The sequence below is a fragment of the Triplophysa dalaica genome, chromosome 11 (genome assembly GCF_015846415.1).
Source record: "Triplophysa dalaica isolate WHDGS20190420 chromosome 11, ASM1584641v1, whole genome shotgun sequence".
Lineage (NCBI taxonomy): Eukaryota > Metazoa > Chordata > Actinopteri > Cypriniformes > Nemacheilidae > Triplophysa > Triplophysa dalaica.
In genome coordinates this window covers 23,395,376-23,408,341 of record NC_079552.1, presented here as the reverse complement: position 1 = coordinate 23,408,341, position 12,966 = coordinate 23,395,376, and the positions used below count along the sequence as shown (strand labels likewise).

General features: G+C 43.8%; 1 protein-coding gene across 1 annotated transcript in view; it reads right to left on the bottom strand.

Moving 5' to 3' along the window:
* Window positions 1–540: 540 nt before the first annotated feature.
* Window positions 541–12,966, bottom strand: part of vit (vitrin) — a 54,334-nt gene continuing 41,908 nt past the window's right edge. The window contains exons 18-23 of the mRNA XM_056761171.1: window positions 10,701–10,766; window positions 10,467–10,614; window positions 6,590–6,693; window positions 2,168–2,394; window positions 1,346–1,859; window positions 541–1,205 (exon numbers count right to left, since the gene is read on the bottom strand). Coding sequence (XP_056617149.1) covers window positions 1,027–1,205; window positions 1,346–1,859; window positions 2,168–2,394; window positions 6,590–6,693; window positions 10,467–10,614; window positions 10,701–10,766 — 1,238 coding nt within the window. The 3' untranslated portion in view covers window positions 541–1,026. The remainder of the gene's footprint in view (window positions 1,206–1,345; window positions 1,860–2,167; window positions 2,395–6,589; window positions 6,694–10,466; window positions 10,615–10,700; window positions 10,767–12,966) is intronic.

Here is a 12,966-nt window from a genome sequence, read left to right as displayed (position 1 = left end):
CCATTTACATTTTGCAAAGTAAATAGTTGTTTGCACAGTATGTGGCGATGTAAAGATAGAGTTTTGGCATTTACTCTCGTAAACATCCACGCTGACCCTGCAGATTTCAGCACATTACACATATATTCTCAGTCAGACATTTTACAGTTCCATCTGGAGCAATGCATTTTCTTGTTTTCAATAATACTTTTTATTACAAATTGCATAAAAATATTGATTGTCTGTCTGTCTTTTAGAAAAATACTAGCAAGATTGACGAGTAATATTTACACATATAAGGACAATATATGACATTAAATTGAGACAAAGAAACACTCTCAAGGTCTATAACTGACAGCTGTTAGAATGGTTCATAATGATACAAACACCCAAGACATTTCTGGATGTTGCCATTGATATGCATATATGCTGTCTTTAATGTCTAGTCAAAGCACTTGAGTCTGGCGCTTTAACAAACATTTTGCAGGTTAGAGTGAGATCGGTCAGTTCTAGCATGCATTAACAACCAAAACCATCTCTGTGTGATAGATTGATTCATGCTTAAATCTTTTAAAACTTCTCCTTTAATACTGGACGTGAGCATTCATTCCACTTTACAAACATTTTTCTCTACAGAAACAATTATATATGAATAAGCATATTATATTATATATATAAAACTGTATTATTGTGTTTATTGGGTTTTCTACTAAAAGCAGTTGTCTCTGTTGAGACAATTAACTTCAAATGTGTTTCATGCATCAATTTATCAAAGTCATCGTAAACACAACACTGCCATCCTATAACACTACATTGGGCTCTAAAGGCATCTGTAGCTGTAGTAGATTTACATGTGTTAATTATTTTTTTATAACAAAACGGCAAAATAGTAAAGCAAATAGTACATTATTTTCTTCAAAAGCGTCCATATGAAAAGGATGACCTCCTGCTATTCAAAACATGTAATACTGTTACACTGCCGATTATGAACTGGTCGAACATCTCTTATGAAACGTATACCAGAAGCTCCAAATCAGTAGACCTGCTTCAATTTCGTGGCTGCGAGTTGAACTCTTGGCAGATGTTGTGAATAATTTTTGCCACATACTTGTAGAGGTTGTCGAACTCATCCACGAAGAACGAGTGCTCTCTGTCGGGGTCAGTGGCAATGTATTCCAGCTCATCCTGTGCGGCCCAGGCTATACCAATGGAGTAGGCGACCACACCTGATTTACAAGTACAAGACACTGTGAAGCAAACCCAATATTCATGGACCCTGATATTAAGACACTTCACATTGTCAGGTAGAACATGTTCCTGGATTCACCAGTAATTTTAGGGTCTTATTGATCAATTCCCCCCTTACCTTTACGATGTACTGCCAGCGCAGGGGCCCGCACGTCATCATAGGAGCGGCCATCTGTAATGACGATCATGATCTTGCGTTTGTTGGGTTTGGACTTGCTGAAGAGTTGATCAGCAGCGAATGTTATAGCCGCTCCAGTGCTGGTGCCTCCACTCCAGTAGTTTATACGCTTGATAGCGTTGAGCAGGTCTGCTTTGTTATTGTGCTGTTCGAAAGCAAACTCCAGCCTCTGTTCGTATGTGTACTGCACGATTCCTACACGAGTGTCCGTGTCCGAGATCTCAAACTCCCGTGTCACGTTTGCCACAAACTGCAACACGGTGCGGAAGTTTCCGGTCCCCACGCTGCTGGAGCCGTCGATGATGAAGGCAATGTCATTGGCATTGAGACAGGTCTTACTGCACACCAGGCGCTCTGTGTCGCACACTCGCTTGACCAGGGGCTGCACGGCTTTACGCAAATCAAACCAGCTTTGTACCGGGAGCGTGAAAAAGCCGTTAGTCCTGCACACGGCCTACAGTCAAACACATGTTCCTTAAATACAAGCATTCCTACCACATTCAGGAATGTACTAACTGTAACTTCAAACACTGACAAATTTCGAACTCAAAATAACCATACTGTAATTTGAAGCTGTCAAACTCAGAAAGAACAAATAAACAAGTTGTGTGCTAAAGTCTCTATATGTCTCTCTCTCAATCACTCACTCACTCACTCACTCAACATTAAGTATTGCATTTGATCCCTTGTTGGATTACATCATTGCCATGCAGACAAGGTTTTAAACCCCATAATTCCCATTTCAAAAGGTTTTATACATACCTTGTCAACAAAGTTGGGTTCAACCACATTCTGTTTTTCATTTTCATCTGGACCTTCAATGGTGACAAAAAAGATGTTGATGCCAGACTCTCTGGCCAGACGTGAGGCTTCCTCCACTCTGTCTGTAGGCCAGCCGTCCACCAGGACCACAGCCACGTTGGGCGCCCCACCTCTGTTCCCATTGGCATCACTGAAGAAATGCTTGTTGATGTAGGAGAGGGCCTTCCCTTAAATGACCACAGAGCCCAAATCAGTACAAAACAGCTTCAGTTCTTTCAGCCTTCCACCCCACAAACACATTCACATCTGTTTCAATTGCAGCACTGTTCTAAATCCTACCCTTAAACTCTTCCAGAATTCAAGAGAAGGAGAGTGGGCAGCAGGACGGCACGCTAACTATTACTGTGATGCTGCATGCCCAAATTAAATATTCCAAAGAAATCTTATGATTAGATGAAGCATATAGTGCCGTTCACGTTAGCATAGTAAACAAAGGGGTGAACCATGAGGGACCAGTGTTTTTAGAACACAGTTTTTGACTTGTATTGTATTAGCCTTTGTTTATTACATGCCTTGCTTGAAAAGTTTTTTGTGCAATTTCTGTTTAAGTGTTTCTGAAGTGTTTAATGTAGTGTTTAAGGGACTTCGATTCTGTTTAAACACCACACCAGAGGCCAGTTGTTCATTGGGTCAAATCTAAAAAAAGAAACGGATTGTGAATTTGGATTAGATAAAAAAATCAATCTAGGTTTTATCAAATTGTCAGTTTGTGTTATTCAAAATTTTCAGTAAAATTGAGATGTGTTTAAGCCAAAACAAAAGTAATTACTAGACACAGAGCAAAGACTGGTAATCAGTCTGTAAAAAAAAACGCCTTGGTTACGGAAGTAACCTCAGTTCCCTGAGTGAGGGAACGAGAGGTCGTGTCGAACCAATAGATGGGGTTCGCCCTTGGGGCATATCAACTTCGACTAGTTTAGAAAAGGCCCAGAAATTGGCGAATGAAATTTGCATGACGGACTCTGCCATTGGATATCCGGTAATAAAAGGGAGACGACGTGCTGCATTTATTCACCTTTGGGCTGAGGAGCCTGAGAGCCTGTCACGACTGATGCAGCAGGCGGCACGCGTTGTGGCATGAAGGAACACAACCTCTCGTTCCCTCCATCAGGGAACTAAGATTTCAGTTCTCCGTCAGGTCTTCATCGTGAGATGAGGAAGAGCGGTGTCTCCAAGGGGCTCGAAGGGGAACACAATTTAAGGTCCCAAGAGGGAACGGAGCACGGACGAGGCGGATTCCGTCTTCTCACACCCCTTAGGAACCTGATGACCAGGTGGTGCTGTCCCAGAGACTTTCCACCAACTGGGTGCCAATGAGCGACAATGGCGGCTACATACACTTTCAGTGTGGAAGGGGAGAGGTTATTCTCAAGTCTCTCTTGATGAAAGGACAGCGCGTTCCTGATTGAGCAACTCCCCGGGTCTTCTCTTCGAGAAGAGCACAAGGATAAGAAGAGCCGCAACTTATAGACATATAGCCGCCTATTGGCTGGGGCCCTACCCTGAGTGATGGCCTCAACCACCGCAGGGGGTAGGCCACTCAGGATCTCCTTGTCCCCTCCAGGGGCCAGACATGGAGGTTCAATAGGTCTGGCCTGGGATGCCATAACGTGCCCTTCCCCTGAGAAAGCAGGTCCTTTGGCAGGGGAATCGGCCAGGGGGGAGTTGTCGTCAGGAGCGTTAGCTCTGAGAACCAAGTCCGGTTGGACCAGTACGGTGCAACTATTAACACCTGATGCTCCTCTTCCCTGATCATTGGGGGGAAGGCATACTCCCGCTTGTTCCGCGGCCAGCTGTGTGCTTGAGCATCCGTGTCGAGGGGGGCCTCGGACATGGAGTACCAAAGCGGGCAATGAGCGGTGTCCAGGTCTACCTGAGCCTGCCCAAACTGCACCCAAATGAGCTAGACTGCACGGGGGTGGAGTTGCCACTCTCTGTGGGGCGTCAACTGACCAGAGAGCATGACAACTGTCTGTTTCAGGTAGGCTGGGATATGTGTGGCTTGCAGGGAGCGGATCACCTGCTGACTGCTCAGGAGGAGGCGTCGGGCGAGTCGTGTTAACACCTTGTGTTATTTTACGCTACGGCAGTTGTGCTGTCCGACTGGACCAGCACGTGCTTGTCCTGCACTAGAGGTTGTTGCCTCTTCAGTGCAAGTAGCACAGTCATAAACTCTAGACAATTGATATGCCAACTCAGACAGGGGCCCGTACGTTACCCTGACACTGTTTTCCCGTTGCACACTGCAACCAACCCTGCAGGGAGGCGTCTGTCGTCACAACGACGAGCCTCATTACCGGCCTGAGAGGGACTCCTGTCGGTATAAAAATTTATTGAAGACCAAGGGGTTAGGGTCCGTCGGCAGAGAGGTGTAATGACCATACGCCTGCTGCTGGTGTGCCACGCTTTCCAGGGAACTCGACTATGTAGCCAGTGTTGGAGCGGTCTCATGTGCATCAACCCCCAACAAGGACGCCATGTCTCCCTGGAGCCTCAGGGGGACAACTGACTGCCTGAACTAGCTCAACACTGACTGAGCATGCTCTGTAGTCAGCCGCACTATCATGGAGACAAAGTTGAGTTCCATTCCGTGAAAGAGGATGCTCTGCACAGGGAAACCTTGCTCTTTTCTCGGCTGACCTGTACTCCCAATCGATCTAGGTGCCGTCGTATAGAGGGTGAGAGTGGCTGTGATAAACAGCCAGAGAGAGAGAGGAAACTTTTCGAGGGCGGCGGAGTCGCGGCGGTTGAGGGTGTGTTTGATAGCCTCTGTCTGCTTCTTTACTGTAGAGAACTACTGCTCGACAGTATTACCGAACAGCCCCCCCTTGCGAGATGGGTGCTCAAACCCGAGGCACCATGTATCCAGCCTCGAGCGCTGGGGCAGTGTGGTGTACTGCAACCCTATTCTCACGGCTGCCTGGGAAAGCATGGCTGACATTTCGACATCCGCTTCTTCCTGAGCTTGACCCCATGGAGGAGTGAGCTGCAAGGAATCATCTGAGTCAGATGCCAGTAAGTCACCCTCCGATGCTGCAAGGGACATCTCATCATCATCAGGGACTGTTTCAGAATACGTGGTTGAGGAACGGTCAGACGAGATGTGAACAGTCCACGAGCCAGTGGCTGACGGATTAAGGTTCATAGTAATCCTCATATCACCCTTGCTGCTCGCCATAGTGGACGGCAGGGCTGTAGCCACTGCTGTCATGGAACAGGAAGCAGACGAGGTGGTGGCTGTGTCCCGTGGGAAGACAGCCACCCGTGAATGCAACGTCTGAATCACAATGCGGGCAGGACGTATCCACAAAGGATGCTTGGAAACCCAATACTTGAGGCCGATCGTATCCAACCCCCTTCCGATGAGTGAATTGCACCCACAAGAACAGCGGGACATGCCACGCTGGAGAAATTTGATGTTTTAGAGAAAAAACTTGAACACTTCTGGAACTGCCAAGATGCCCAGGGAAAGTCGCAGCAGGAAGGGACAGTCCGCTCCATCACGTCATAAGATTCCAGCAGTAATTCGACGTAGAGTTTGAACTCTCAAAGTCGATAATGGGTAAAGGCTCTGAAGAACAAAAGGTGAATGAATGCAGCACGCCGTCTCCCTTTTATACCCGGATCTTTGGGGGCGGAGTTCGGCATGCAAATTTAATCCTCCAATTTCATTGGCCTTTTCTAAACTAGTCAAAGTTAACAGGTTCTCAAGGGCGAACCCCATCTGTCGGCTCGACACAACGTCGAGAGGCCGACAGAAAGGGAACTACATTTGGCATCAGTGATATACCACTCAAGAGTAGTGCTTTGCTGTCGAACGCTGGAGAACACAATGCAAAACTGTTTTGACTAAATGCAAAAGCGCTGTATACATATATTTCTGTACGTCTCCATAGGGCCACCGTAGAACATTACTAATACTAATTTGGTCATCTGAAAAAGTGTGTATTTGGATCAGGGATATTTTATCCAAAAGTAAAACTGATTACCTGATCCTAAATAGAAAAAGATCATTCTGATCCAGATTATTTCTTTTTGAACAACTGGCCCCAGTAGATCAAGTTTTATCCTTTATCTTTGCATTCGTGGCTCTGTTAGAGATGACGGCTGATGTTTTACAGAATCCCTCTGTCATATTAAAGTGAGAAGCAGACTCTATCTATAACACAAAGCAGAAAGCCTATGTCAAAGCTAATCTCTAGGTTGGATAAACCTCAGGCGTGGTCATTTTAAAGAAATCTCTACAGACGGCCTCTAGCCCTGTCATTTAGACACAGTTTTCAGCTGCGGTTAAGAAGTGAAATGTGTAAACAGGTTACAGCTTAGTGCTTGTTGTCTGTATCAAAACTTTGATTCACTTACCCACGTTAGAAAGGCCACCCTTCTGGGCTATTTTACTTATTGCTGGTTTCAGGTCTTTTGAGTTGGAAAACTGTTTCAGACTGAATTCTGTCACTGCATCGTCCCTGAACAAGAAAATTCACAATATTTTTGACCAAAAGACACAAACGTTTAGTAACGTACAATATCACTGTGCTGACAGAACCAAAAATGTGAATAGCAGTAAAATGTGGTGTATCACAGTGTAACGGCTTCTGCAATAAGGAAAATGTGGCCCAGGCTTAATTTTGTCCTTTGGGAATTGATTGGATTGTTTGATGTTGGAAGCCTGGCCATTGGACAGTCAGTATAGTCACGCCCTCAGGCTGAGTGCTACGTTATGTAGAACAGAGAAGTCGCACAGAGGGGGAGTTTATGATTTATGTATATAACGTTGTACATGTCTACAAACCAATGAGCCAAAAAGACTTGAAAAATAATGCACAACACTCCCTGTCCCTTCTAATAGGAATAAGAAGAAGAAAAAAAATAAGGATCAAAACTACAGTTGAAAGAAAAAGTATGTGAACCCTTTGGGCTTACTTGGATTTCTTCTTAAATTGGTCATAAAATGTGTTCTGATCTTCATCTAAGTCACAACAATAGAGAAACACAGTCTGCTTAGACTAATACCGCACAACCATTATACGTTTTCATGTTTTTATTGAACACAACATGTAAACATTCATAGTGCAGGGTGGAAAAAGTATGTGAACCTTTGGGTTTAATAACTGGTTGACCCTCCTTTGGCAGCAGTAACCTCAACCAAACGTTTCCTATAGTTGCAGATCAGACCTGCACAACGGTCAGGAGAAATTTTGGACCATTCCTCTTTACAAAAGTGTTTCAGTTCAGCAATATTCTTGGGATGTCTGGTGTGAATCGCTCTCTTGAGGTCATGCCACAGCATCTCAATCGGGTTGAGGTCAGGACTCTGACTGGGCCACTCCAGAAGGCGTATTTTCTTCTGTTGAAGCCATTCTGTTGTTGATTTACTTCTATGCTTTGGGTCGTTGTCCTGTTGCATCGTCCATCCTCTGTTAAGCTTCAGTTGGCAGACAGATGGTCTTAAGTTTTCCTGCAAAATGTCTTGATAAACATTTTTCCATCGATGACAGTAATCCGTCCAGGGCCTGAGGCAGCAAAGCAGCCCCAAACCATGATGCCCCCTCCACCATATTTCACAGTTGGGATGAGGTTTTGATGTTGGTGTGCTGTGCCTTTTGTTCTCCACACATAGCGTTGTGTGTTCTTTCCAAACAACTCAATTTTGATTTCATCTGTCCACAGAATGTTTTGCCAGTAGTGCTGTGGAACATCCAGGTGCTCTTTTGCAAACTTCAAACGTGCTGCAATGTTTTTTGGACAGCAGTGGCTTCATCCGTGGTTCATCCTTGTTTAATGTTTTCCTTATTGTAGATTTGTCATCAAAAATGTTAGCATGTGCCAGAGATTTCTGTAAGTGTTTAGCTGACACTCTAGGATTCCTCTTCACCTCATTGAGCATTCTGCGCTGTGCTCTTGCAGTCATCTTTACAGGACGACCACGCCTAGGGAGTGTAGCAACAGTGCTGAACTTTCTCCATTTGTAGACAATCTGTCTTACCGTGGACACATGGACATCAAGGCTTTTAGATATACTTTTGTAGCCCTTTCCAGCTTTATGTAAATCAACAATTCTTGATCGTAGGTCTTCTGAGAGCTCTTTTGTGCGAGGCATGGTTCACATCAGACAACGCTTCTTCAGAACAGCAAACTCAAAACTGGTGTGTGTTTTTTATTGGACAGGCCAGCTTTAATCAACACATCCAATCTCATCACATTGATTGGACCCCAGGTTGGCTGACTCCTGGCTCCAATTAGCTCTTGGAGAAGTCATTAGCCTAGGGTTTCACATACTTTTTCCACCCTGCACTATGAATGTTTACATGTTGTGTTCAATAAAAACATGAAAACGTATAATGTTTGTGCTGTATTAGTTTAAGCAGACTGTGTTTCTCTATTGTTGTGACTTAGATGAAGATCAGAACACATTTTATGACCAATTTATGAAGATATCCAAGTAAGCCCAAAGGGTTCACATACTTTTTCTTTCAACTGTAAACCCTAACCCACAGGTGAGATCTGTTTTATATCATAATTATTTCTCCTAGACATTAATGAGATGAAATGGAGAACAAACAGGAACTTATTTTGTCCAACCAAGACTTACGAATTCTTTGGAAGGTCTGACTTGATCAACACACAGATTGATATATAGCATTTTTACACCCCACCGGTTACATAAACAGGAATAACAGGAGTGTCAGTTCTGCCTTTTAAGTTTGAGCCCAAGTTGGATAATGAAACAAGCAGAACGACCAGAGGCACATCTTTTTTATGCCCAAACAACAACCATATACCCTAATTTAAACGGACAGTTTATCAAAAAAAGACAATTCAATCGTGAATTACTCACCCTCTAGTTGTTTGAAATCTGTATACACTTCTTTGTTCTGGTGAACCCAGAGAATTTTATTGGAAGAATATTAGCAACTGACTGATTTGAGGCACCATCTACTACTAGGGGTGTGACGAGATCCGACTGGTCTTGCGAGAACACAATTTCCTTACGCAATTGGCATGATGAAGTGCTGGGCTTGAAATTGAGACGATTCTTGTCGCAAATTTGTGTAGTACATATTTTGTTGTAGTGTGAGTTGTTTTCATTACTGTACAGAACACGCAAATAACTGTAAAAAGTTACTGCGCCTCGCGAATAAAAGCACTAGTATTTACGGCATTTTGTGCTGCCCGTAGCGCTTTGGGAGCATGCGGCTGACCTGCAGCTGGGCTGACTGTACCATAATGAGAGCATAGCAACTGCAGGTTCAAATTGCACTATTTTAAATACAGTCAAACCCAAACCTCTTTAAAAACGGATTATCTATCTCTTACATGTGTGCAATGTAAGCATTAAACGTGAAGTGTTTACATATTGTTTAATAAGTTTAATGTCTTTCATAAAGTACAAGTTGATTTTATAATGACTGTATGTTTTGCATTTTGTGTTAAGGTGAATAAAAACAAATTTCCCCTATATATTCCATCATTGAGGATTTCTTTAATATAGTCTAAAAATCTAGTCTTGTTTGTTCTCGTGAATCTTGTCTCGTGTCTCGCGAGATAAGTACCTTATCACACCCCTATTGACTTCCATAGTAGAAAAAATTTGGTGCCCCAAGTAGAAGGTGTATGCTTTCCTACATTCTCAAAATAATAAAATGTTGTGTTCAACAAAACAAATATACTGTAAATAACAGCTTTCCTACTATGGTAGTCGATGGTGCCTCAGAACTGTCAGTTGCTAACATTTTTCCAAATATCTTTCTCAGTGTTCAACCGTTTTAAACAACTTGATGGTGAGTAGGATTATGTTTGGGTGGACTATCCTTTAAGTTGTAAAAGTCAAAGCAAATTTATGACACCTCTAAGACTTATCTGTATCGCAGATATTTCTCCTCAGAAAAAGAGCCAGATATATCAAAACATTCGAGTTTTAGAAAAGATCACACACTGAGCTCAGATTTGTCAAGCCTGCGATCAAAATCCAAGATCTATTCTCATGAACATAGCAACCGCAGAGTTTACCTGGAGAAGAAAAGGCCAGTGTCTGTTTCTGCATTGATGTGTGCAGAGCAGAGGACAAAGAGCTCAACACTAAACATGAGATTCAATCTTCAAAAACGTTTCAAAGCAACACACACATTTAACAGTACAGGATTGTAATAATATCATGTTAAATGTTACATAGGTGACAATACCTACATTAAATCCACTCGAAATCATGAATACAAAAGAAAGAAAAGCACGTCATTACCCATACTGAATGATGCCCATCATGGGTCCAGCTACACCCCCATTCATGACCTGAGAGACCTCCATCAGAAAATCTTTCTGAATCTTAAATCGGCGCTTGCCAATGCTCCAGCTGCCATCCATGAGGAACGCCACATCCACTTTACAGGCTAGATGAACAAAGCACCAGAGTCATGAGGTCAAGTCTAGATTCTAGAACGCCCAAGCTGTGATCAAACAACATGAAGGAATCTACTTGGATCTCCTTGAGTCCTGATCTCGAGAGCTCTGGCTGCTGGTTCCTGTCCTCGAACACTGATGCCTGAACACAGAAGATTATGAACACGTTACCAGTCACACAAAGACACACACATACAGTACATGCACATGTTTCTTTAAGAAACATTAGAGGGACACGAGGGATCAGTGCTTTTGTTTTGGTACTTCCCATTGATAACCAGTTTTACATTTATAAAGCAAAAAACTAAAAATCTGGTTTTCAAACCATGCTTGCTGTAGTAAACCATGCTTTTGCCAATAGTATCCAACCAAATGGTTTATATTTGTAAGGGTTGAGGACGTGGCCATAATGTTTCTGGGACTCTAGGGCTGCAATGCGATGTCATGCTGACCAAATGAAGACAAACCGTCTAATGGTAAGTAGTGTTTTCAGCCGAGCGGTGTGATTGTTTACTTATTACTGTATTTATTATTATTATAAGTAGTAGTATTTTACAAGAATGGTGGAAGAGGGGATGCACGTCTGTTGTGTATGTACCCTGCTCTGCTCTGAACGTCTCTGGTTCCTTGGCTGTAACCCTGTTCCCTGAAAAAGCGTGAACGAGATGCTGCGTTTCAAACGCTATGGGAGAACAGTCTTTGTTCGACCGGTTGTGAAGTACGTGTGTCTAACACGCCAAACATTATTTTGGCTTTAAATAACCTCGGCAGGTTATGTGGCTTATTAAACCCACACCTGCAGGTTATAAATATACGTGTATGTGGACGCGTCATCGGTTCCAACTTTGTCAGAAAGAACGTCAGGGCACACTTACAGTGTGATATTTAGGCGCAGCATCTCGTTCCCGCTTTTTCAGGGAACAGGGTTACAGCCAAGTAACCCTAGACATTCCCGATCAAAAGCTACACTCGATACTGTGTTTCAAACGCTATTTGAATGAGAATATCAACGCCGCCGCACTGGAAGTGTCTGGACCCCCTAAGGTTGTGTAGTGTGTGTGTACAATCCGAGAGGAGGCCTCAGTGTGAGGATTTTGCTCTGGACTCTATTGTCTGGCCACTAGAGGTCACTATCGGGTCCTATCACTGCACTGATCAAGACCAGATATTAGTGTCATTGTTTGCACCTGTCTCCCCATCAGGTGGCCTATTTAAGAGACTCTGTGACTTTCCTTTATTGCTTGGTTATTGTTGATGTTAGTCATCTCGAGTCTCCAGCTCATGTTGATTTGGAATTTTTTTTCTCGTGTTCTTTCCCCGAGAAGTTTTTTGTGTCATATTTTCCCTGTGCATGCTATTTGTTGCCCTGAGGATTATTTTTCTACTTGTGGAAATAAATCTTTACATTTTCCTCTACGTGAGTTTCTGCTTGTTGGATCCTATCTTTACTATGTGGCTCAGTTGTACTTTACTTGATCGCTATCCCAATGACCCGGGTTCGGGCCTCAGCCTGACAGAATAACCAAGCCCTCATGGACCCAACAACAGGAGACCCAAATGAAGTCTTGGCCACTGTAGTTCAACATGACTCAATGGTAAGACGACACGAGTCTGCTCTAGCAAAACAAGAGAGTTTAATGACGAAACACTCTCAAATCCTCTCGGATCTATTATCATCTGCTCGTCAGATCTTTGAGCGACTGCCTGCAACATCCGCAACTACCTCATCAAGAGCAGTCGATCCTGTAGGTCCTCCAAGGCCTATTCCTCTAACGGAACCCTGCCTACCCCCACCACAGTGCTTCTCGGGTGATCCTAGATCACGAGACGGATTCCTCACCCAGTGTTCCCTCACATTTGAACTGCAGCCGACTTCATTCCCCTCAGACCGGGCCTAGATAGCATAAACAATCACTCTCCTCTCAGACAAGGCACTTTCCTGGCAATGTCGGTGTTCTGGGGCAGAATATTCTGCCTCCAAGGGGCAGAATATTTTCTTTGTCATCCCCCGAGCGTCTGGCCATGGATAAATACATCAATATCTCTCGCAGCCGGCATAATCCACCCCTCCACCTCCCCTGCGGGTGCTGGATTCTTCTTTGTGGGTAAGAAGGATGGTGGTCTCAGACCATGTATCGATTATCGAGGCCTAAACAAGATTATAGTCAGAAATCGCTATCCCTTACCTCTGATGGCCACATCGTTCGAGATTTTACAAGGGGCATCCATCTTCACTAAATTTGACTTGCGCAACGCGTACCACTTTATGCGTATCAAACAGGGAGATGAATGGAAAACGGCCTTCAACACCCCAATGGGTCACTATGAATATCGTGTGATGC